The 26,707-nt window shown below is 34.0% G+C and overlaps 1 protein-coding gene across 2 annotated transcripts in view; it reads left to right on the forward strand.

The window, feature by feature from the left end:
* The window catches only part of LOC136031503 (acetylcholine receptor subunit alpha-like), a 166,905-nt gene extending 141,089 nt beyond the window's left edge, over window positions 1-25,816 (forward strand). The window contains exons 10-11 of one of the 2 annotated variants that reach the window (XM_065711163.1): window positions 7,505-7,757; window positions 24,256-25,816. In XM_065711163.1, the coding sequence (XP_065567235.1) occupies window positions 7,505-7,757; window positions 24,256-24,453 (451 nt within the window). In that variant the 3' untranslated portion in view covers window positions 24,454-25,816. Of the gene's footprint in view, window positions 1-7,491; window positions 7,758-24,255 lie in introns of those variants that run through there. The other variant, XM_065711164.1, reaches the window with a different exon arrangement.
* The last annotated feature ends 891 nt before the right edge of the window (window positions 25,817-26,707 follow it).

Here is a 26,707-nt window from a genome sequence, read left to right on the forward strand (position 1 = left end):
AAGGATTTATGGAGGAAATTGGCGTAGCTTCACCCGGGTATCATCCAATATGAGAGCCGAGTAGGGAACAAATATCAGCACCATCTGAGGGTGTTAATCGGGTATAGAGCTACAAGGGAGACTAGAGCTATTATTAGCTACTAGAGCAAATAGGGAGAATATGCCCAAGGAACCATAGCTGGGAAAGGCTAAGCCTTGGTAATGTTATTACAACTGGTTATGAAAGGCTACAATCAGCTCAAGGTTTTGATAATCGCTTCTGAACTCCAGAAGGGGCTCCATCTTACCACCTTCTAGGCATAACCTCCTCAGAAAGCTCATAGGAGATGCTTCCAAACCACTCTCGGGTTCTACCAGTCTACCCAAACCTTTAATACCACCCAAATTCTCCGATACCAAGTGTGGTCCTCCTTATACTACCTATCTATCCTCTCTACTTTCTGCTAAGAGATCGGATACATCCTCTTCTTCCTTATGTGTTTTGCATTTATCCCCTTAATTGTACTTTTTTTTTACTTAGGACACGTCATCAGCATTTCCATTGGGCACAGTTGGTTTAGCTTTTATTTGAAAATGTATTCTTGGAAGCATATTGCCCACCATGCATGATTTATATTCACTTGTTTAGTGATATTAAACCATATTAAGGGGATTTTGCCATTTATAAATTTAAATAAGCGCCAATAAGTGAAATAATCAAGTTTTTTAACGTCATACACAATTGCCAACATTCTTTTCCAATAGTAATATAATTTCATATTAGTATCCGATAATTCCCTAGAAATATATGGTATTCCCATCTTCAAAAGTTTTGATAAAAGTGTTTCTAATCCGTAGTCTAGATTGTCTGTTTGGAGGATAAAAATTAGCAAAAATAGGATTTCTTACCGTTTAGCTACTACAAAAACACTTTTTAATGTATCTAATGATTTTTTTTCATTATCTCTCCATTTTACAGGATTCTGAACTCCCTTTTTGTCAAGTCTGTTAATTGAATCACTGTTTTGTCGATGTTCAGTATGAATACCTAATTTTGTCGTGCTATGCTAAGGACTTTTTCTTTGAGAACACGTTTCTTTGTTGATAAAGGAAAGACATTTATCTGATGCTTAAATGGGTGTCGTACACCATGCCCAGCAATTCCTAATTAGAATCAGTGTCAGTAATATCCGCTTGTTGTTAATGCTTTTTTTTTGTAATTATTATTAATTACGTAATTAATTATGTAATTATTATTAATTAATAAAGCTCTACAATTTTAGCACTAATGCTTTTCAACTCATATATGGACCGTAACAAAGTATCAAAATATGATGTTTCTTAGTTTCCTTTTTTTGTTTAATTTAAAGCCTATTTCCAATGAAATTTTAAGCCAATTAGATTTTTCATGGACTTTCTCATTGGTTGAAGAATTCTACGGGAATGTTCTGGTTGGCTCAAATTAGGCCTAGATAAATCTTTGTATTAGTAGAATCTCATTTTGAATGAACCTGTACTAAGGTTCAGTTTTTTTTATATCACACATACAAAATATTATAGAAGCGGAGATATAGAAGCAGATAGTAAAAAAAAGGCCAGCAAAAATCACCTAATCCTAAATTGTCGGATAAGACAGTTGGGTAAGACTAGTTCACAAAATCCTTACCCGTGAGTTTTTTAAGGCGTATTTTCAACTTGTGGAGCTAAATCAAAAACATAAAGTTTATTCACAAGGAACTGGTCTTACTTATGACGGAAGCCAAAGAAATTATTTACAAAATTTCAAAGCATTTTATTCGAATTTTATTGAAATCGCCGTCCTTATAACCTCTGAAAAAAACCGGAAAGATAAGGTTTATTTGTTTTACTTACTATAGTTCATTATTAAGGTACATTCTTTGACTGCATTTGTAAAAGAATATAATGGCATTTTTGAATGATACAGTAGCTCAATCTTTAAAATTCGACTTAAGATCTGTTCAAATCAGTATAAAAGTGCCATTCAAATTTGACTCATTTTTTTGCCCTTCAAAGTTCAGTGAGATATGTCAAGTGAAATGTAAATAAAGGAAAGGTCGTTTCAGCTAATCTAATAGAAACATATACGCAAAAAAATAACATTAAATCAATATATCGAATATCTTAATGACCCTATAGTCAAGTTAATACTTGAGAAACAAAAGCAGAAAGAAATTTGAAGAAGCAATTGAAGAAGTATCTTAGCTATGCATCTCGTTTTATGTTATTTTTTGGCTAAAATCCATTTTTCATTGACTTATGAAAGAATATAAAAAATATTTAGTATAATATAGTCATTCAAGTCTTTTCAATTTGTATTTAAAAAATCTACACAATTCTGTTTTAACATGCCATTCAAGTTTACCTCGTTTTTTTTCTCCCAAGTTCCAAAGAATTTATCCAGAAAAATACAAATAAAGAAGAATCAGTTCAGCTAATGTACTGAAAATATAAGGAAAAAACCTAAGAGCTCAACCTCTGTATTAGTGACTTTTATAGTTGAGTATATTTTTTAGAAGAAAATCAGGTATTTATTTAAAAGTGAAATCAATAAATTATGGTAGTTTTCTATCGGTATTTTTTTTTAATACTTCTTCTATGCCGATTTATAAAATATGTTTAAATTGTTGTTTGATAGAGTCATTTGCGTTTTTCCTTCAATTTTAAAAAGTTCAGCTTCTTTGTTTAAATATGTCATTGTTTTCCTCTTCTTTTCAAAAGCTTAGGGATATTTATCAAACAGTTCGTGGTAACAAACTGTAAGTAAAGATTGACTTGGCTCAATAGTAACCGAAACTCTAAAAAACAAAATTTTGGTATTAATAGATACATAAAAAGAGTCGAATTTTTTTACTGATTTCAAATATACGAGTTTCATCTAGTTTAGTTATCAAAAATTATGAGCATGCAAAAATTTGCCTTATTCTCGAAAAAAGGGGCAAACACCCAACAAAAGTCATAGAATCTTATTGAAAATCCCACCATCAAATTCAGCATACTAGAGAGTCCTACTCTAGAGATTTCAAGCTCCTATCTGAAAAAAAGTGGAATTTTGTATTTTTTTACGAGAAAAAAGATTACGCATGCGTGTTTATTTGTTTTTGTTTTTTTATCCAGGGGTGATCGTGAAATCCAGTGGTCTTAGAATGTCTCAAAAGGGCTCATTCAAACGGAAAATAAAATTTGTAGTGTCCTTTTTAAGTGACAAAAACATTGGAGGGCAACTAGGCCCCCTCCCACGCTCATATTTTCCCAAAAGTCACCCGATTAAAATTTTAAGATAGCCATTTTTTCAGCATAGTCAAAAAATCTAGTAACTATGTCACTGAGGATGACTTAGTTCCCCACAGTCCCCGGGTGAAGGGCTACAAATTGTGAAGCTTTCCAATTTTTTTTATATATGGAATTGGTTATTAGGAAGAAAACAGACGTTTTCAGGAGAGATTTTTTAGTGGAGGGAGGGTCAGGGAAGGGTTTTACGTGGGAGAATCTTTCCATGGAGAACTTTTTCACGGGAGAAGGGAATTTTCCATGAAGGGGGCGCTGGATTTCCCAGCAATATCTAAAAAACAATCAAAAATTAAATAAATAACAAGTTTTTCAATTGAAAGTAAGGAGCAACATTAAAACTTAAAATGAACAGAAACTATTACGCATATGAGGAGTTTGCCCCCTCATCAATACCTCACTCTTTACGCTTAAGTTTCCTTAATACTTTCTAAAGGTTTATTTATTCTATTTAAACGGCCTTTGTGATTCATGGGTCATTCTTAAAGAATAGGAATAGAATCTTATTTTAGCGTAAAGAGCGAGGTATTGACGATTGGGCGAACCCCCTCATATATGAAATAATTTCTGTTCTTTTTAAGTTTTAATAATGCTCCTTAATTTAAGTTGAAAAAACTTCTTTTTAGAGTTAATCAGAAATAGGATTAAATCAACTGATATAGTATAAGCATGAAAAAACAACAAATGCAGGTGGAGTATCTTTAACCTATTAGGAACGGTAGGAACAATCATAACGAGCAGTATACATTACGCGCCACATCTGCCCCACGAAATATGTTACTGCTCCAAAATATTCATCAACTGATAAGTGCGTCCAGTTCTTCTAAAAATAAACGACATATGAATTATTTTTATAAAACTGAATTTTCTAACAGCTTTATTTAATCAACCAGTTCATGGTAACGAACTGTAGTAAGGAGTGACCCGGCTCAATAGTAACCGAAACCCTAAAAAACCGAACTTTGATACCAATAGTTACATCGAAAGATTGCATTTTAATGCTGATTTTAAATATATAACTTTCATCAGGCTTAGTCTTAACTATCAAGAGTTACGAGCCTGAGAAAATGTGTCTTATTTTAGAAAATAGGGGGAAACACCCCCTAAAAGTCATAAAATATGAATAGTTTTAAAAAGTAGAGTTGTGAGAATGATTCAAACTTTAGTTTAAAGAGCCAGGTGTTGAGGAGGGGTCAACCCCTTTTATATACAGATTAATTTCTATTCGTTTTAAGTTTTAATGTCGCTCCTTACTTACAGTAAAAAAACTTGTTTTTAATTTAATCTCTTTTTTAAGGGACAATAATTTTATATTTATTTATCTATGTATTTGTTCTTGAAACCGCTTCATTTTTTTTTACTATTTTGGGGGAAAATTAGCATCTTGGGAATCTCTGGCCTAAGAAACGATCTGTATAGGTCAAGAGTTTGAGAAAATTCGTTTAGAGCCTTAATTTTGGAATACAACCCCTTGACTGACGTCAGATTTATAAAAAAAATTCAAGAGTATAAATTACATGTTCCCCCCTGCTAGGGGGCTATCGTATAGTTTTAATATCTATGGTGCATGCAGCATTCCAAAAGAAACATAGCTAAATATAAACACCAAGTGTAATGAGTCTATTTTAGAAGGCATTTTAATCAGTATTATAATGTGTAGAGGCCAAATGAATTACTCAGACCATCAAATAGGACAAAACCAATCCAAAACCTAATAAAAAAAAATGTCTGAAGCAATGATAAAATAAAATATAGAACAAAGAAATATACGGTTAGATCCGGTTAGAAGATACGTGTTAACAAGGATTGGATCGAGTCACAAAAGTGAAGGACAAAGAAATATACAGTTAGAATACATGTGGCAATAAAGAGCCGAATAAATTAAAAATGAAAGTAAAGAAAAAAGAAATATGTTTAAAAAAAACATGCCACAGCAAGAACAAAGAAATATTTGGTATGAAGATTAGCAGCAGCGAGTGTTACAAGCAGCAGTGAGAGTCAGAACGTGCCAAAATATTTTGGAAAATCGGCATCCTGACATATTTTGGTCTGCAAAAACGATCTACATAGATCACGAGTTTAAAATAATTCGTTTATAGCTTTAATCTTGGAATAAAATTTGGATGAGTGACATCATGTTTATGAGTACATTTCAAGAGAATTAGTTATATCATTCCCTCCCCCCTTCTAGGAGTGATCATATCGTTTTTGGTATCTCTGACTCATGCAAAAAGAAACATGCAAAAAGAAACTCATGCAATAACATTACAAAAGGAGCATAGCTAAGCATAAAACACCAAGTATAATGGGTCTATATACAAAAGGTGGTTTAAGCAGTTTCATAATGCCTAAAAGACAAATAAACAATCTAGAGCTAGACCATTAAGATGTGACAAGACCAATCCAATCAGTTTAGATGAAGGGCATTAGAAACAATATCTATGATAAACGAAAATGATGAACAAAGAATATATAAAATTAGAAAACTTGTGTTTACGACAATTACAACGTTTAAAAAACACAAGTGAACAACAAAGAAATATCCGATTAGAAGATAAGTGGCAGCAAGCATAAAAACGTGTCAAAAATTATAGTATTCATTATAGTATATAGTATACAATATTCATTAGTTTTAATTTTAACCATCAGAAATTAACTAGCGGAGAGAATTTGCTCAATTTTCAAAAAAAGGGAAGAAACACCCCCAAAAAGTGAACAAATCTTAATAAAAAATTGCTTAATTGTTTTCAACGTGTCAAAAAATTCCTATTCTAGATTTTTCAAGCTCATATCTGCAGATATGTGGAATAATATTTTTTTTTGCCATAAAAAAGATTAGGGATGCTCTGTTTTTTTTTAGCTTGTTTTTAGCTTGTTGTTTTTTAGCGTGTTCCCCAGGGGTCATTGTAACAAACGGATTGTCCTAAAAGATCAGGATAGGGCTCACTCAAACGAAAATTATAATTCTAGCACCCTTTTTAAATAGCAAAAATAGTAGAGGATAACTTATCCTCCCCCACGCTCCTTTTCTTCCTAAGGATATCCAATCAAGCCTTTGAGTGATTCATTTTGTTCAGCATAGTTGAAAGGACCTTTAACTATGCCTCTGGGGATGACGTGACCCCCCAAGCCCTTTGGAGAAAAGCTCTAAATTATGAGATTTGCCCATTGTTTGAAATATGTAGTCATTTTCGGGGGTATTTTTGTGGTGGGAGTGTGTTTCTTGAGGAGAACCTTCAATGGGGAGGAAGTATCCAGGAGGGAAAATACGAGCGGAGATTTTACATAAAGGTATAGGCCGGAAAACCTGTTCAAAATTCATTTTGTTTTTTTTTCTCTGGCAATTCTATTTTAATTATGGAGATTTTCCGAGGGGATTTCCAAGGGGAAAGTTTCAGCAGGATGGGTTGGAATCTGTTGGAATTTTCGGGGGAATATTCCACACGACAAATTTTCCATCGGAAAATTTTCAGTAGGAGAAACTATTTATTTGGGGGGGGGGGAATTCCGTCAAAATTTTCCACGTAGAAAGTCTTAGGGTATAATTTGCAAAATCATGAGAAACTAAACCAAAAATGATTTTTTTTTTTCAAATGAAAATATTTTTGTTATCAACTGAAGGTTAGGAACAACATTAAAACTTAAAACGAACAGATGCTATTCCGTATAGGAAAAAGACTGCCCCCTACTCAATACCTAGCTAATTACGTTAAAGTTTGAATTTTGTCCTACTTCTTAAGAACGACTATTGAAACCAAGGCCATTTATTTTGAATAAGAATCTTTTTTAAAGCACAAAACCACTTTCGTGTGAAGAGCGAAGTATTCAGGAGGGTGCAGTTCCATTCATATACAGAACATTTTTGATTATTTTATTTTAACGTTGCTCCTTATTTAAAGTTAAAAAAAACTTTCTTATTACTTAATAATTACATAAAACCAAGGCAATCAGACACTTATACCTAAAGACAGTTGTATGGAATTTTCATTCCTCAAATCACTATAATGGATTATACAGAAAAGCTTTCAAAGAGGTATACACCACTACAGGGATACATCACTCCAATATTGTTATTTGATTCCTCTTTAAGTAAATTACTTATTTTTTGAAAACTTTCCTTAGTTTGAAAGGCAGATACCTCTGGGCTCCTGAGTTATAATTAAATCATATTTAAAATTTGTTTGGTAATATTTAATGGATTGATAGTTCCCTTTTTCAGTGACATAAATAGTCCTAGCTTAAATGGTAGATGCCGGGTACATGGAAGTATTACGAAACAGGAGTCATCTGACTTTAATGTGACGGATACTCAGATCAGCCCAGAATTTGATGAGCAGCTAGTTAAAGGAATAGAGTCAAGTCCCAGGTGTAAAAATGAGAAGCATTATCACTATTGCCCTGAGTTACTAAGGGCATTTGATGGAGTCAAATTTATAGCTGAGCATACGTGGAGAGAGCAGGAGTCAATACGAGTAAGATATATTTTCGTAACTAGCAAGTCGATAAGCTGAAAAACAGCCACACTATTCTGTAAATATTAAAATAAAAAACAAAATCTCAAGGAGTTACAAGTTAAGACTTGGTCTGAGATAAAGGTAAACGTATTAGATAGCATGATTGCAGACTACATGATTCCACACTGTCTAAGTTGATGTATATTAACAAAGCCAGGCACAAGCACGAATTGATAGGATATAAACTTTAAAGTAGATATGATGATTTCAAAAGTTTTACCATTTTTTGTCTATTTTCTGTAATTGGCCTGTTTCTGGTGTTTGGACGGATTGGAGCATCCAAATTCGTCAGCTTGGTGAAGCTTCTACTTCAATATTTGTGGAACGCTTTTACTACCCATCTGTTAATTTGATGTAATTGCTTACATTACTACAGCATTTCCTCTATCCAGAAGGAAACAATATAAATTATGACAACTACTTCAAAAGTTCAAAATACCTATTTGTTTCATTCTCTTAAAGCGTACCACCGATCTTCGCCCTTACTCCCTTTTAAAGGTCAAGTATATACCTCAAATTATGTATACCCAGTGTTGGTTCTGTACCCTAAATTTTTTCTTCAAACTCATTTAACGGCAAACTGTCAGTACAACGGTAATAAACCCGCAGACAGCCAGGACAGTAGCGTTGTGATTCGGGTAATAAATCTGGAGAGGACAAACGGGTCTATGGACATTATTAATTTAAAAAAAAAACGAAGTTTTTTCTAATGGAAGTAAAGAGTGAAGTTGAAACTTAAAACTAACAAAAATTATTGTTTCACAGTCTATCTAGCATGGATTGATGAAACTAGTTCAAATAAATCAATCTGATCATATTTCCCTATTTGTATGATTAAAGGAAACTAGCATTTTACTGAAAACACAAAATAATATAGGAGTTTTGGTACAGTAAGAGCAGACTGATTAAGGGCATCTTTTGAAAAATAGGTGTTTTAGGATTGTTACTTTTTTTTCTTTTGTTAAATCTTTTATCCTTTCTTGAGCTTAGAAAGCTTCTTGAGCTTAGAGAGCTAGTGAGCTTCGAGAGGGAATTTGCCTCCTCTTTATTCTTTTTCTTGACCCTTCGGTCTTGAAAAATAGCCTTATTTTCATCACAAAATGCCTTCTTTTTTTGTATTTCCATTGAAGAAGCTAAAGATCACCCGCCCCCTAGATTTAAGAAAATTTATTTTACCCTTCCCCTACATTTTCGTTAATTGGTGGCACTGTCGACAAATCCTTACAATGTAGCTGGGTATTCTCTCGGGTATTCTTCACTGACAGTGAAATCCTAATAAGGCTTGCATGGATACTTAAAGTTAAGCTGCTTAATCTCTGGGTACAAGTACCCAATCTATTTAACAGATTGTTTTATACCTTTGCTGGGCACAATATTATTCACTGAAGCTTATTCAGTCAGTTTTGTGACATGAGGGACCATATTGAATAATTTTTTTGGGGCTATGGAGCCTTTTAGCTGATCCGTATCATTAGGCTCCTGAAGCTCATATCCTGGCTCCACGAGGGACCAAATTTGAACATCAAGAGAAGTTTAACGATTTGTGCTCGGGAGGAATTTTGTTTTAAAATGAAATAAGTTGTTCTTCATTGAGCCACTGAAATTTTATTTTTCCAAAGGAGGGTGGTGAGATGGTAACAATGAATCCCTTTTATGAGCAACTAAATTTCCAATCTTTTAACTGACGAATAAACTTTTCCTACGAAGATATTTTTGGGATCCATTTTTATATGATTTTATAATTCATTATGTCCCTATATAAAAACATCGAATATTTATGGCATTGTTACGGTATTTATGGTTGTACTGGGTAAATTCTGTTTTAAAACTTTTAGTGTAGATGCAATGACAGATCCTAATTGTAATACGACATTAATGTTAATGATGATAGCTTATAATGATCTATTCCAAGTTTAAGCTTGAATGGATGATTTTAACGAAAATATCTTTTCGAAGTAGGCTACTATAGAAATTGTCACCCACTGTATATTATTAGTATTCTAAGAAAATATTAGGGGCGGTAGCGATTTGAGCCTCTTTTCTGTGGAAGTTTTAGCTTGATATTTGGAACTTTGATTATAGCTAAGGCGATATTCCCAACAGCTTGTTCTATTTTTCCTATAATTTGCATGTTTTTGTGTTTTTGTTTGGGAATTTCGCTGTTCCCCTGGGACATGTTTTATACTTGTCTACTACAATAACTTAAGCTTCTATATCAGCCTTTAAACCTGAAAACATAACCTATGAGATTTCTTTGTTCATCTACGATCTTTTTGAGCATACAGAAAATGAAAATTGTCATTAATTTTTAACGCCTTATTAGCCCTAATGTTTATCCAAGAAAAGGCAATAGTCATTAATCAATGCCCAGCTGGTACTATCGGTAGTAACCGCACGCCGAAGGGAAGTAATTTGGCCCTTGTTTCACAAAGAGACCTTGTCAAATTGCCAATTCTCCAAGGAAAACTATGAGAAAAATGGACAATCCGTCAAGAAAAATATATTAGGGGGGAAATGTCTTATTCAAGAAAAAGCATTGGAATGCTAACACGTCAAAGTAATTATTTCTTCGAAACTCAACGGTTCTTATGTTATTCTTGATGATGGAATATGCAGTTTCCCCTAAAGTATACATCTTAACTTTAGCTCAAATAGCTGGTACCATTGAATCTTAGTGGTACCGATTACTGTTCATTAGATTGTGGTTGTTGAATATATGTTATTGCTTGAACAGTACTTTAAGAGGTGCCTCTAAAAATGCGATTTTAATCCTAGTCCACTGGCTCTTGCCAAATTTAATTTGACTGACATGGAAACTCCGAGACGATTTCATTGATATATTAAAAATATAAAGGAGCCTATTTAATTCTTACTTATTTTATTTATTTGTTAATTTGTACTTAACGTAAGTTAATTAACTAATATATTTTAATTCTTGTAATTTTGTTTAGTTAGTTAATTTAAGATAATTGAATTTTTTTTTTCATCACTCCGTTTATAAAAGGAGCTGTTCCCTCTTCAACGCCCCGCTCTTTACGCTAAATTGTCCATTATTTTAAAAAATAGAGCTTTGAGAAAGAATCAAACTTTAGCGTTAAGAGCAAGGCGTTGAGGAATAGCCCCTTTCATGCACGGAGTAATTTCTGTTCGCTTAAGTTTTAATGTCGCTCCTTACTTTCAGTAAAAAAAACTTGTTTTTTTTTTATTTAATCACTAAAAGACAGACATAGAGACAAGCAAACCGCATCTCAGACACATAGGCATAAAGATAGAGACAGAGAGGCAGAGAGAGGGAGAGAGAGAGAGAGAGAGAGAGAGAGAGAGAGAGAGAGAGAGAGAGAGAGAGAGAAAGAAAGAAACAAAGAAAAAAAGAGAGAGAAAGAACGCATACAAACACGCCGAGTCAGACACACACACAGACACACGCACAATCACACGCACACACATAAGCAAACACACACACTCATACACACATTCACACAAGCACACACGCACACAAACACACACACACACAGAAAAACGCACACATGCACACACACACACACACACACACACACACACACACACACACACACACACACACACACACACACACACACACACACACACACACACACACACACACACACACACACACACACACACACACACACACACACACACACACATACACACACACACACACACACATACACATACACACACACACACAGACACACAAACACACAAACACACATACACACAAACACACAAACACACACACAAACACACACACACACATACACACAGGCACATACACACACAAACACAAAGACAAACAAACCGTCATTCACACACAAGCATATAGAGAGAGACAAAGAAACATACAAAATGTAGAGTCAGACACACAAAAACACAAAAAAAGACACAGAGATAACTAAAATATGCTCAGTCACACAGGCATGGGGGGAGAGAGAGAAAAAAATACAGTCACTACACAAACACACAATGACTGTTTAGTTCAACAGCCTCAACTAGTTGGTAAATTCCAAGTCTTTTAGTTACCAACTGAATGTAAAAAACTTAAAAAAGACACTTTTGAGTGCTACAGTCTAATCTATTTGATAAATTCCGATTCTTAGTAACAATCAGATTAGTATCAATAATGTGATGAAAGCACTTTTGAGCACAACAAACTCAATTAGTTGACAAATTCCATGTTTTATTTGCTGGCCGAGTACCAAAATATTGATAAAAGTGCTTCTGGGTAGAACAATTTCAGATAGTTGATAAATTCTGAATTTTTAGTTACTGATTGGGTATTAAAAATGTAATGAAAGCACTTTTGAGTACAACAAACTCAACTAGTGGATTATTTCAGTATTTTACTTGCTAGCTGAGTATCAAAATATTATTGAAATACCTCTGAGTACTACCATCTCAGCTAGTTAGTAAATTCCGAGTCTTTTATTTACTGACTGAGTAGAACAGACTCAGATAGTAGAGGTGATTATACGAAACTCATATAAGAGAAATGATACTAGCTCAAACATTGTTAACTGCTCCTAGTAACTTAAGATTTATTTTTAACTCAAGGACGCCTTTTGAGACATGAAATTAAATCTTTATATTCAATCAAAATTCAGAAAGTCTTATATATTTTAAGCAATGATACGACAGCCCTATGTGGGAAATAGTATTTGTTCAAACATTGTTAACTGTTCCGAGTTACTTAAGGCATATTTTAGCTATAGGACACCGTTTTAGACAGGAATGAACTCACATACTGGTTGTGTAACATGTTCTATTGGGATCAGTGAACTAGCGCTTTTTTGAAATAAAGCAACAAGTCTTTTTAACATTGAGCAAAGGTAAGAAAGTTTGATGAAACACTTATATTTCTAAGTGCTACATCAATAGCTCCCAAGATAATGGAACTGTATGACAGTGAATTTACTGGTTTGATAAAATCATATTGTGCTGTTATATTTGAATTTGCATTTTTGTCATTGTCTGTGGAACGCAACAAATTTGATTATTACCATTAAAAAGTAGACTATGATATCTTTTGAATATGATAAAAGCTTGTGTAATTCTGCATTACGAAACAAAATAGACTAGGATTCTATGACCAAGTGATTACACCGTATAGTAAAACTGTTGAAGAACTGAGTACTGTTTAGGAAGGAGTCCTAGAAATATACAGTTTTTTTGAAAATGCAGCACTGTACGTATGTGTTTACACGTAAAGTTCTGTTCAAAATATGTGACCACGAAATTCCACTTTTAAATTTAGAAGAGTTAAACTATTCTAGATTTGAAGGTGATTATCATTGTCTCGAAGACAAGGTGAGATTTTTGTGCAGTGGAAACCAAGGGACACAACCTAATTGCGATAAATGCAAAGACACTGTAAAAAAAGTATGCTTTATAAAGGAAACTCCAGTTTTTGGATGTTTAATAGTGAACTGTAATCATTATTCTTATGTAAATATGTGTGTGTTTTTTTTTTCAAAAAAATCTTTTGAATATGTTTAACCAATATATATCTTTAAGCTTAACCCTTCTTTATTTTTCAGAAAAAGTAAAACCCTACTCTAGGTTTATCTCTCTTTCTTCCACTAGGAGTCTGAGAAAAATGAATATAAATCAGTACGTCTTCGTTGCTGGCTAAAGTTTCGACTGGATACTAAGCGATATATCTGATCATGATATGTGCATTCAAAACAGTGAAAAATATAGTTACTTTCATATTTTATGAAGAACCAGAAGATGATCCTTCTTGCCGGGCACCAATGGAAGATGAGAAGACCGGAGTAGTCCACCATGATTTGTCAGCAGTAGCCTCTTCTGCAATATCCAACCTGTCCTTATCCCAACGATGCCTATGTCGGTGGAGACCAATACAAAGTTCAAGCTCATTCTTGAATGTCTGCCATATATTCATTTTTGCCCACCTGATCTCTATTTCCAAGTTGGAAGGGAAACACAGGTGATGATATCGTAGGATTTGGTTCCAACTGGCCGTCATAGTGTGTGGCTGAGGAATTTCATCCGCCATTGTTTTATGATTACTGAAAGGAGGGGCTCCTGGGCACAACGCTTTCGAACCTAAGCGTTTGAGATATGGCACCTTCGGCTCACCCATAGCATTTGTCTAATACAGTGATGGTTGAATGATTTTAGGTAACATGTTTTTGGCCATTTAGAGACAGTGTTTCCCAGATGTACAATAGGATCGATTGAATAGTTACCTTGTAAACATTCATTTCCGTTTTGATACTGATTCATGTCCATTCAAAAGCAAATTCTTCATGCTTATGAAGACTCCATGCCTTTCCAATTCGGGCTCTAACGTCAGCTTCTGCAACTCCTTTCGGTGTTAGCAGATCTCTTCAAAAGTCTCTATGGTTTTGCCCTCTAGTTGGACATCTGGGTTGTTTGGAGTGTTTGCATTCATGAATTTTTCTTAGACTTGCTGATCATGAGGCCAGCTTTCTTTGCTGTACAGGAGACATCGTTGACGATCTTTAGCAGCTCAGCTGACGAGCTACTCATGAGACCCACATTGTCTGTGAAGTCAATGTCTATCAGGATGAACGGGTTGTCTTCTCTCTAACCAACAACAAACCCTTTGTGGGTTCATAACCAATTCACCATTATCCAGTCTATTAGTAAACATTTTGGAGCTTAAACTTTCTTCAGTTATTGGACCTATTACCAGATGCAATCGCACTGTTAGTTTCAAACAAAGCTGTGATGGAGCAAAATATTCAAATAGAAGTATCTTTTTGCTGCGATTGTATCACAAGTAAAGACAGTTATCAAGGTTTCACCATTATTCTAATGCAATCAATTTGGAACATGTGGATATTGGAATCAATGAGAGGAATCTGGAAAAGATGAGATAAATATTGAAAGAAATGAAATCAACTGGAATGGAAAGAAGCTCAATTTAAGATTAATTAAAAAAGAAACTAGAAAAAGAAGGAGCGTCATTACCACCCCAAAAAAACTCAAAAGACCGAAGAGGAGGTGAAATATACTAGAAACGGATAGCGAAGACAAAAATAGAATATCGGAAAAGCAGAGCCCCCCCCCCCCCTACAGGAACTATTTACATTGCTTAAGAAATAACAGAGAAAATTAGTATAAAAAAATACAGCACACAAGAATTTATCATCATTCTGGAAGAACTACCTCTCATCAATTTATGTCAAATCTTGTTACTGATGACGCATATGAGGGTATTTTTGCTTTTATACATGCAATAAATTTTCCTATTTTCATATTAATTTCCTTTCAGGCATTTTTTAAGAGCTGTGCTAAGGAGTATAAATAATAATTTATTTATCACCCACTTCACAAAACAGAGGTTAAGTGGAGTAAAATGCAAAGGAAAAACAGCAAAAGTAATACAAAAGAAACAAATTTAATAACATAGAGAAAAAAGACGGATAAGGTGATGAGAACATCCTAGCCTATAAAGCGCTTCAATAGCTAGCTTCTCAGATAATATTTCAAAAGCACCAGCAATATCTGTCGCACAGTACTTTTTAACCAGTTTTGTATTCCGGTAAGAACGAGGTAGATATAAAAGAAATTTGCAGTACTGGTAATAATTTATGTGAATACGTTTTATATCAACAGTCACCGGTCAACAGAAGTGGCCTAATACCAGAACAGAAGAGCACAGAATGATCACAAAATTTGAGTAAAGCCGAGTTAGCGCGCTTTTCCTATAGTGTCCACGATTTGCTACAATCTTAGAGTAATCGAGCCTCAGCTTATCACTAATATCTTTGACAGCACTAGACCGGAGAGCATTCATAGAATCGCAAACTGTTATACCAAGCCAACGAAACGATTTAACACGAGGAATACTAAGACCACCGCAGTATATTTATTCTGAACAATTGTTACCGTTGAAAACAGAAACTCGCACTTGTCAATATTTAGGTACAGGCCGATATCGCAGAAAGCAGAAGTAACTGACTTCACTGAACGGGCAACACCAGACTCAGTTTGACTAATCAGAAGAAAGTCATCCGCATAAGCCAGATATGAGATATCAGATGGTCCTAGTATGCACGTAGTCGATATTTTTGATAATATACGGCGAAAGAACTCCCCCTTGTCTTACACCGCAACGAACAGGGATATGACCCAAATAAAAATTATCTAATGACTTAAGGCGAAGGTAAGAATGGGGGTACCAAAAACAAAGCACGGGAATTACCGACGGATTTACTCCTCTCTGGTATAATGCTGTCCATGCTTGAGTATGACAAACACTGCCAAATGCTATAGACAAATCTAGGGTTGTGAAATGAAGCACGCGACGAGTGCGATGGGCATCTCTTAATAAAGAAGTCAAAGCACGGTGAGCATGCTGACAGCCTAGCCCAGGTCTAAAACCAAATTAATTATCATCATTTAGAGCAAGCTTAGTTGTATAAGGTAGTAGGAGGTGTTCAAAAAGCTTGCTAAGAGTACAAGCTATCGTTATGGGCCTATAAGAACTACAAGAAACCGGATCTTTTCCTTTTTTAAAAGTGACGTAACGCTACCGCACAAGAACGAGTCGAGCACACACGAACTACTCAAACACATTTGAAAAAAAATTGGAGATGAGATACCAGTTCAAAAGAATTCGGAACAAGATTCAAAATACTAATCCCATCAATATCCAAAGATTTTGATTTTAAACCCTTAATACCTTTAACAATAGCCCACTTTTCAACTGGAATCACATGTCTCTGACATAAACGTGACGGCAAATTCTTTTCAAGCAAACATGAGAAACGCTTTTGCACTGCATAATTAACTTTCGAAAATATTTTTGAATAATGTTCGATCCAAGATGGACAAGATATAATATCACTAGAACTTGCATCCGGAAACTTGGCAGAATTTATCACTTTTCGCCACTCACTATAACTTTTCAGAATAGTTTCACCGGAGTAACGAACGGCACAAAGATGGCGTTTATATTCGAGTTTCGTTTTTTGTTTTAGATCAAACACAGTACCCCGAGAAGGTTGACCACAGGCAGACCAGATTCTTAACCAGAATTTGGCCTTATTCTTGACTTTTTTCAGCAAAGGATCACACGTCCAAATTGGTTTTTGGGTATTCCGCCTGACACGGATCAGCGGGATGGTCACATCTTCAGCATGCTTTATACATAAGACAGTGTCACGATAATAGCGATTCAAATGAGCACGAGTATTGTCAATGATAGGGTAAGCATTTGTGCACAGAAGAAGGAAAGGGACACGTACGGTGGACAGTAGAGCTCCAAGTGTAGCAAGGTAAAGAGGCATGTTCGCACTAGACCAATCACGTTTTTCAAACCACTTATGCGACATTGAGAGTTGGTTCGAGTATATGTCAGAAGTAACCATAATATCAAAATAAAGAGGTAAAGGATCATAATCTCTCTCATCTTCATCAACATGTAGGCCTACTGCTGAAGTTCCCTATTTTAAGGAAATAGTATTATTAAAGTCTGATTTCAATTGCTTCTCGAACTACTCTCTTTATGCCTAGGTCATTGATAATAATTGTGGATTCTCAAATTTAAGTATTAAGTATTAGATTAAGTATGTAAGTATTTTATGGTTAGAATTTTCAAAAACATGGCTGGTTAAAGCAGAGTCAAAAGAAACAGAAGTAAGATTACAATTCCAAGCTTAGGTGATATCATCCTTATGCTGTACCTGGCGGTTCTGGAAATTCTGGTGAGTTCTCCCTACATAGAATTTGCCACAGTCGCTTGATTTTACGGGAGTGTCTTTTCTGTCTATGGTTAATTGTATTAATAATAAATAAAAGAGGATACCCATTTCCAAAAAGTATATTCGTGATTAAGTTTAGTTCCGCTGTGATATATTGAAATATTCATTCTAATTTGTTTGCCACTGTCTTGAGAAATTCCCTATTGTTCTTCTTGTTTTTGGTGTTTGTGGGGGAAAGGCAGTTTTGTCTTCGTCGCTATTTAATTGATATGTAATGTATCAATAGAAACTAAATATTGATTCAACCAGTTGCAGAGGAGATAAACCCACAAAATGACGCATCGTTCCTGAAAAGTCACGTAGTCAATACAAGATTCATAGTTAATATAAATATTTAACTTAAAGCTTAATTTATTGAATTAGGCTCAGTAGACTTTTCATGGAATTAGCTTTAGGGATTTATTTCCATCATCTCTTACGAAGGAGGTCAGTGGCTCATTGTGCAGGTGGGAGTATGGGGGCCAAATGCTTTCAGGAGTACATTTCAATATCCAAATTATCTAACTCTCCATGAGCTTTCAGATAAATAGATTAGAGGAAATGGGCTGGAGGGGGCAGGGAATCAATCTCTCTGCTCCCTTAATTTTAGGCTAAGCCTGAATAAGGCTGTCACGACATGATATTGCTTTCTTATTGCAAAAATAAAAATGTTTTTGACATTTATTTTAAAGTTTGATTTAACAAAACTTATTTGCTTCATATTTCTAAGCAATATATCACAACACGTTGTAGTGAAAGTGCATATCAGCCATTGCGAAGAACTGCGTTATTTTATAGGCTGGAGCAGACTCTTTAAAGAGGGCATTTTAATGCCCAAATATCCCTACTCACTTTCATTGAACCTTCAGATAAGCATAGAATGAGTTTTGGGGAAGGAGGGGAGGGGTATACAATCATGATTCTTGAAAAGAATTTGGTGTATGCCATTATAATTGGTGCTATCAGGTAGGTGGGGTGGGGGAGGGATAATAATTCCCCTCCTATCATGATAATCTTTATCTGTCTTGCGTAAAATACAACATTCACATGACAACGCAAGAGAGGCTGAAAAGGTGAGGCGGGGGTTCATAAGCCTTACCAGGAAATTCCTTGAGGACGAGACAAGTGGTACCAAGAGCTTTGTCTTTAGGGATTTGAAATGGTAACATTACTCCTTTCTATTTATACTAAATAAAAAAATAAGTTTTTGAAGTAATTAGAAACATTGAAAAAGTAACAGAAATTTATCTGTTTATGGGAAGGGCTGCCTCTTCCTCAGTATTTTGTTTGTTAAAGTGCTATAAGTGGAATGAAATGGAATGGCCTGTAAATGGACTGCAACTCAATCTTCACTAAAGTGCAGTTACTGTTGTATTTACCAACAAAGAATACTTTTATGCGTAAGTATGCAAGACAAGCTGATGTTTAATTCTAAAAATGAAATGAAGCAGAGAGCTTCTGCTTAATCATAATTAAAAGTGAACTGCAAAATAAGGCGCTTCAAGCTTTCGAGAATTTATTTTGAAAGCAGATTCTAGCACTTCAAAGAGCATCAAAATTCCAACCGTAAACAGTGAGGTATTGAGGAGGGGAAGCTCCCTCGTGTATGGAATAATTTATCGTCTTTATTAAATTTCTATGTTTCTCCTTACTTTATTCAAAAAAAATTTTTTTTTAAAAAAATGGACCGCAAGAGCAGACTCAGCATGGTTTTAGCTGAGTAGGATGACAAAATTGAGCTGTCTTATGAGGCAATTAAATAAAAAAACTATTTTTTTTAGCTGAAAGTAAGGAGTGACATTAAAACTTAAAACGAACAGAAATTACTCCGTATATGAAATGGGTTGTCCCCTCCGCAATCGCTCGCTCTTTACGCTAAAGTTTGACTCTTTGCCACAATTCTACTTTTTAAAACAATTAAAAACTTTAGCGCAAAGAGCGAGGGATTGCGGAGGGGACAACCCATTTCATATACGGAGTAATTTCTGTTCGTTTTAAGTTTTAATGTCGCTCCTTACTTTCAGCTAAAAAAATTAGTTTTTTTTATTTAATTTCTGAACGTTTTTGAATTAATGCATGTTTGGTTTTGGCTTTCCGCACATACATTATTAAAATGAAATTGGTATATTAATTCTTTTTTTTTGGTTAAATGGCTTTCTCTTAGTTTCGATCAGACGATTTTGAGAAATAAGGGCTGGAGAAGGAGGTCTAGTTGCCCTCCAATTTTTCGGTTACTTAAAAATGCAAGTAGAACTTTTAATTTTTAACGAATGTTTTTATTAGTAAAAAATGTATGTAACTTAAGAATTAACTTACGTAACAAGCTTTTATAATCTTATATTTTTATTATGTATACGAGGGGGTTTGTACCCTCGTTAATACCTCGCTTTTTACACTAAATCGTAAGTTTTGTCCCAATTCTTTAAGAATGACCCCTGAATCAGAAAGGCCGTAGAATAAATAGTTGAAATTACTAAAAATACTTTAGCATAAAGAGCGAGGTATTTATTTCCTCCTAAATACCTCGCTCTTTATGCTAAAGTATTTTTAGAACCCCTCATATGCGTAATAATTTCTGTTCGTTTTAAGTTTCAATGCTACTCCTTCCTTTCATTTGAAAAAAAAAAACGCTTTCATGTTTATTTTTCATTGTTTTTTTATAGTAATGCTAGAAAATCATGCGCCCTTTTCATTGAATTTTTCTTCCCCCATGACAGATTCCTACAAGGAAAGATCATCCAACACATCCCCCTCCCCTCAGCCCCGCCCCCAAACAAAATAAAATCCCCCTGAAACGTTTGTACACTTCCCAATAACCATTACTATATGTAAACACTGGTCAAAGTTTGTAACTTGCAGCCCCTTCCCCAGGGATTGTGGGGGAGTAAGTCATCCCCAAAGACATAGTTATTATGATTTTCGACTATGCTAAACAAAATGGCTATCTCAGAATTTTGATTCGTTGATTTTGAGAAAAAATGAGCGAGGGAGGGGCCTAGATGCCCTCCAATTTTTTTTGGTCACTTAAAAGTGCACTAGAACTTTTCATTTCCGTTAGGATGAGCCCTCTTGTGACATTCTAGGACCACTTGGTCGATACGATGACCCCTGGGAAAAAGAAAAAAAAAACAAATAAAAACGCACCCGTGATTTGTCTTCTGGCAAAAAATACAAAATTCCACATTTTTGTAGATAGGAGCTTGAAACTTCTTCAGCAGGGTTCTCTGATACGCTGAATCTGATTGTGTCATTTTTGTTATGATTCTATTACTTTTAGGGGGTGTTTCCCCCTATTTTCTTAAATAAGGCAATTTTCTCAGGCTCGTAACTTTTGATGGGTAAGACTAAACTTAATGAAACATATATATTTGAAATCAGCATTAAAATACAATTCTTTTGATGTAGCTATTGATATCAAAATTCAATTTTTTAGAGTTTTGGTTACTATTGAGCCGGGTCGATCCTTACTACAGTTCGTTACCACGAACTGTTTGATTACGGACAGTTCCTAGGCTGTATTGTATTTCGAAGTGTATTGCAAATACGGTTAAATGAGAGTCCATTGAAATGAGAATTAACTCAGAAAATAAACTCAGTTGTTTGTAGTTTTCTGATCTTTTGAGAAATTTTTGTGGCTATGACTTTCACTTTTTCCATCATGAATTAGATGCCTCGCTTTAACGGTTCCCAAATCTAAAAAGGCGTATTTGAACTTAAAAAGAAAACGAAGAAAAACTAGGGGTTGTTTCGCTATCACACACTCAAAAGAAATAAAATTTTCCTTTTTGAATCAGGGGGGGGGGGTATCCAAAACCATCAGATTAAGTTTTTGTCCTAGGATGGTCGCAATATTGCACTTTTTCATTTCAATCCGATACCACGATTGGGACTATAAAACTCTTTTTCAAAATTCTCAAAAATTTGTTATTGAAATAAACTTATTCTATTAAGATAAACTATATAGGAGCCACCTTCCCTAGATTATGCTAAAATTCATTTATTCCGTTTTTACTAGAAAGTTTTTTGAACACGTTTTCAAATTTTTAGTTGCTATGGACTGTAACTCACTCTTCACTAAGGTGTAATTGTTGTTGTATTTATGAAAAAAAATAGGTTTTATACATAAGCAGGTAAGACAATCTGCTGTTTAATTCTAAAAGTGAAATGAGGGAAGAAAGCTTCTCCTTCAACTAAAGCTAAATATCAAAACAAGACAGATCAAGGTTTCAAGAATCTATTTTAAAAGCAGATTCTAGCACTTACAAAGCAGCAATAACCATTTTGTTTCCTTGATCAATCTAAATTGTCCATAGATTTTTACTGTCTGCATTTATTTAATAACTATTCACATACTGAACCCTAAAGAATACTATTAAGACTTTCTAGATTATGTTAAAGTTTGTTTGTCCTCTTTTTTAATATAAAGATTTTTTTAAATGCATTTTTAAATTTTTGTTGCTATGGACTGAAAAAATTTCTTTCCTAAAGTGTAGTTACTGTTGTATCTACGGAAAAAGAATGTCTTTATACATAAGTCAAGACAAACTAATGCCTAATTCTAAAATTGAAACGAAGCAGAAACTTCTGTTTAATTTCAATTTAAAATGAACAGCAAAATAAAGCAGCTCAAGGTTTCAAGAATTTATTTAAAAGCAGATTCTAGCACTTACAAAGCAGCATCAACTGTTTTGTTTCTTTGATCAATCTAAATTATCCCTAGATTATAACTGTCTACATTCATTTAGTAACTGCTAACATAATAAAACTTAAATAGAACTGTTTATACCTTCTTAAAGCTCCCGAAATTAATTGTGCTGCTAGTATATCAAAGAAGCTAAAAGCTGGCCAGGTACACTTTTATCTTTATAGTCAAAGAGGATTTAATATTAGGCTTTTGGTTTCTGAATAGAACATTTTATTCAAAAAATTAGACGTTGAATAGTCCTTTCAAGAATTTCAAAAGACTTTTTCTTGAGAACACTGAATGCTACTGGGCTATTCGGTTTACCTATAGGTCTTAAAGCTTCATTTTAAGAAAAACGTCTCGTCTTTATATGAGCCACTGAAAGGCCGAGTCAACAATATCCACTTTTACATGATTTTATAGATTCTAGAGAGCTTATATTGTTAAGAACTAAAATGACAAGATCTAACGAGAACATTAAATAGAAACTAAACTAGACCAACTCCAAGGAAATTATATTTTAGGCATTTCACCCAACACTAAAGTGTTAGCGTATGTATGATCGCTCTTTTTCTGCAATATAAAGTAAACAATATTTTGAAAGCGTGTAGATAAGGAAAACAAACGAGATAAATATTTGCCATATCAAAATATAAAGACACTTCATATTGGCTGATTATATCGTCATATATGACAATTATAAGATGTTATCATATTGTGTAGTTTTAATAGTGATTAAAACTATTATTTCTTGTGATTGTACTAGGCATTGTTATTTTATCTTAAGCCGCATCGATCAGTTGTAAGCCTCTACTTTCCTTAGCATCGAGGGTATGATTAAGTTGCTGTTTTGTTAAATTTTTAGATAGAATTAAACTGAAATATTTTAACCAACAGTGCTCGTCTTTGCTATTTTCTATGGCATTTTTTTTTAAATAAGGATATTCGTAATGGCACCTATGGAATCAATAAAATATTTTATTCTACTTGACAATTAAAAATCTAAAAAAAAACTAGATAAAAAAAACACAATATATACAAAGGTTTGTTTCCAGATAGAAAAGAAACAAACAATATTACATTTTAGCACTTAAGAAAGCAATACCTTCGTGTTTATTCCCATTAGAATTCAAACCAGGCAACTTCAAGGGAATCTCACTTTTTACGCTCTATCATCCGGGAATAACCACCTGAATTCCAACACACTATAGCAGCCAACTGGCAAATGATTTACTCTAACATGTTATCTTGGTTTTAATAAGCACCATAAGAGGTAGAAAAGGGGTTAGACTTTAGGTATACGATTAATGTAGTGTAATCAATAATTTTATGTTTTTAAAGAGCTTATCCAGATACAAATTAACAAATATGTATTTCCTTATAGGTAAAAGAAGATTGGAGGTAGAAAAGGGGTTACCCTTTAGGTACACGATAAATGTATTGTAATCAATAATTTTATGATTTTAAAGAGCTTATCTAGATGAAATAAAAAAAATGAAAATGTTTTTTAAATGAAAGTAAGGAGTCACATTAAAAATTAAAACGAAACGAAAATTACTCCGTATTTGAAAGGGGCTTTTCATTCTCAACGCCCCGCTCTTTACGCTAAAGTTTGACTCTTTCTCTTAACTCTACATTTTAAAACAGTAAAAAAACTTTACTGTTAAAAAAAAATTCAATGACTTTTAGGGGGTTTTTCCCCCTATTTTCTAAAATAACGTAAATTTTCTCAGACTCGTAACTTTTGATGGGTATAACTGATCTTGATGAAACTTATATATTTAAAATCAGCATTAAAATGTAATTCTTTTAATGTAGCTATTGGTACCAAAATTCAATTTTTTAGACTTTTGGTTACTATTGAGCCAGGTTGCTCCTTACTACAGTTCGTTACCACGAACTGTTACCACGAGAAGATTGGAGGTCAAAAAAGGGTTAGACTTTTGGTATACGAATATTGTATTTATATAGAGTTTATCTAGATGCAAATTAATAAATATGTATTTCCTTATAGGTAAAAGAAGATTGGAAGTACGTAGCAATGGTATTAGATAGATTATTTCTTTGGATTTTTACAATAGCTGTATTAGTTGGCACTGCTGGAATTATCCTCCAGGCTCCCGCTCTGTATGATGATCGTCTCCCTATTGATCTACAGCTGTCTGCTATTACAACTGCAGAATTCATGAAAAAAAAACCTGAAACTTCCTAATTGCTCAATCGGTGTTAACGATTTGATACTTGATTCATTGATAGTTCGCATTCTGTGTTTAAATGTCAATATGAGCCATTCGAAAGCTTGTTTAGTATGAAGAGTGTCTATGCTTTCGGCTTGGAGTGATTTGACAAAATTTTTTTTAAAAAGGCATACAAATACCGCAAGTCTTGTCTTGTAGATTATTGATTGGATCATGCTAGGCAGAATTCATGAGACTTGCATTATAATTCAAGTGAGAAAATTGGGACTAAAGATAAACAACAACAAGAACCATTCATTTTTGGTCATTATAGGGGTTTGTTTCTCCAAATATGACTTGAACATTTGAACATCAAAACTAAAGTGGATTTTGTCTGCATACAACATTAGTGCTTTGATGCATTGAAAAAGTGAATCTGATTATTTCCTATTAGCTATACTAAATAAAGTGGAACGTTTAAAGATTGTGGGATTTCATGATAGACTGCAAACAAATTTGGCTTATTATCGGATATTCTGCCACCAAATCCTGAGTGTGTCGAGCATTCTCCAAACCTGATCCTGAATTCCAATGATGAAGATAGATATTGAACACCCAATGATGAAGACATTGGGTGCAATCTCTCGTAGCTGTAACTGAGATAGGCGTATCGACACATTTTAATACCGAGCTCCTAGTATATTGCATGTGCATCATCTCCTGATTTACCCATCTCGTGATCTAATACCTCTTTGGTGGCATCTACCGTGGCTTCAATTATCCTCTGTCTAAAATACATGCTTTGGCAAATTCAGGCAGTGAATCCTTAATCAATTAAGTTTGCTCCTAATCTGCTGATAAGTTATATTTTGATGGCACCCTCTGGGGTGTCTGCGTGATATTGCACCCTCTTTGGTACAATATAACGTGGCTACCATTTTAATCTGACTAAAATACGTTTGAATATGAAAACTGTGGAGAATCAAATATCAACTTCTTCCGAGGAGGACTTAAACAAACATACTGCTAATGGGACAAATATCTTATAAAACCATATTTTTGAAATTTGTTTTTATTGTTAGCCAAGAGTTCACAAATATTCAAGCTTTTGTGCATGCTGCCAATGACTTTACAATTTCTATTAGTGGCCAGAAAGTCACGAGTATTGGAGGTGAAAAACCAACAGTTCATATAAAACTGAAGCAAAAATATTAAAAATTACTTTGTGCCAAAATGTATTTGGATCTTCCCGGAAGTGTATGTATTTTTATTTCTTAATTTTTTACTTTTCAAAAACTATTATTGAGCCACAGAAATTACTTTCAGTTTTAATTCCACCGTACAATACGCAAAGTTTAAGTTTTTGTTAAAAATATTTTATAAAAGAAATACCACAGATTTGTTTCTTTTTATATTTAAAATTAGCCAAAAATAGGATTCTAGCTTATTTCAAAAATGAGAGGTAACGATTGGTTAAGGAACAATTAAATAAATAAAAAAATTAGCGAGGTCATTAGGATTTCGGTAAAGTTTGTTACGTGATTAATCATTTAACTTGTTAAATAAGGCAAAAAATTGTTTTAAGGAAATTAAAAGTGAATTGAAGACTTCAAGCGGACAAAAATAACCCCAGATATATGAGGGGTACGAGCAGAGCCTGAAATGTGGCTTACCAAAAAGTTAGCAGAATGCAATAAGTAGCCTAGTTAATTACAATTGCAAGTTGTTTTTTTTTATTTACCTGCTACCTTTCAACATAATAGTTGAAGTGCAAGTTTAATCCTAAAGTTGATTAAATAAGCAAAAACATATTTTTTTCAACTGAAAGTAAGGAGCCATATTAAAACTTAGAATAAACAGAAATTATTACGTATATGATGGGTTGCCCCCTCCTCAGTACCTGGCTCTTTACGCTAAAGTTTGACTTTGTTCCAATTCTGTAAGAATGACCCCTCAATCACTAAGACTGTTTAATTAGAATAAATAGCTTTTTCGAAAGGACTGAAAAAACTTCAGCGTAAAGAGTAAGATATTGCAGAAGGGGCGGACCCCCCTCATATGCGTAATAATTTCTGTTCGTCTTAAGTTTTAATGTTGATCCTTACTTTCAGTTGAAAAAGCTTGTTTTTTTATTTAGTTTCTTATCGTTTTTTAAATAATGCTGGAAAATCTGGCGCCCCCTTCATGGAGAACTCTCCCTCCCCATGTAAAATTTATCAATGGAAAGATCCTCCCATGTAACCCTCTACCCAAACTCCTCCTCCTTCCCCCAGCACACCAGAAAAATTC

Source organism: Artemia franciscana, chromosome 9 (genome assembly GCF_032884065.1).
Source record: "Artemia franciscana chromosome 9, ASM3288406v1, whole genome shotgun sequence".
NCBI lineage: Eukaryota > Metazoa > Arthropoda > Branchiopoda > Anostraca > Artemiidae > Artemia > Artemia franciscana.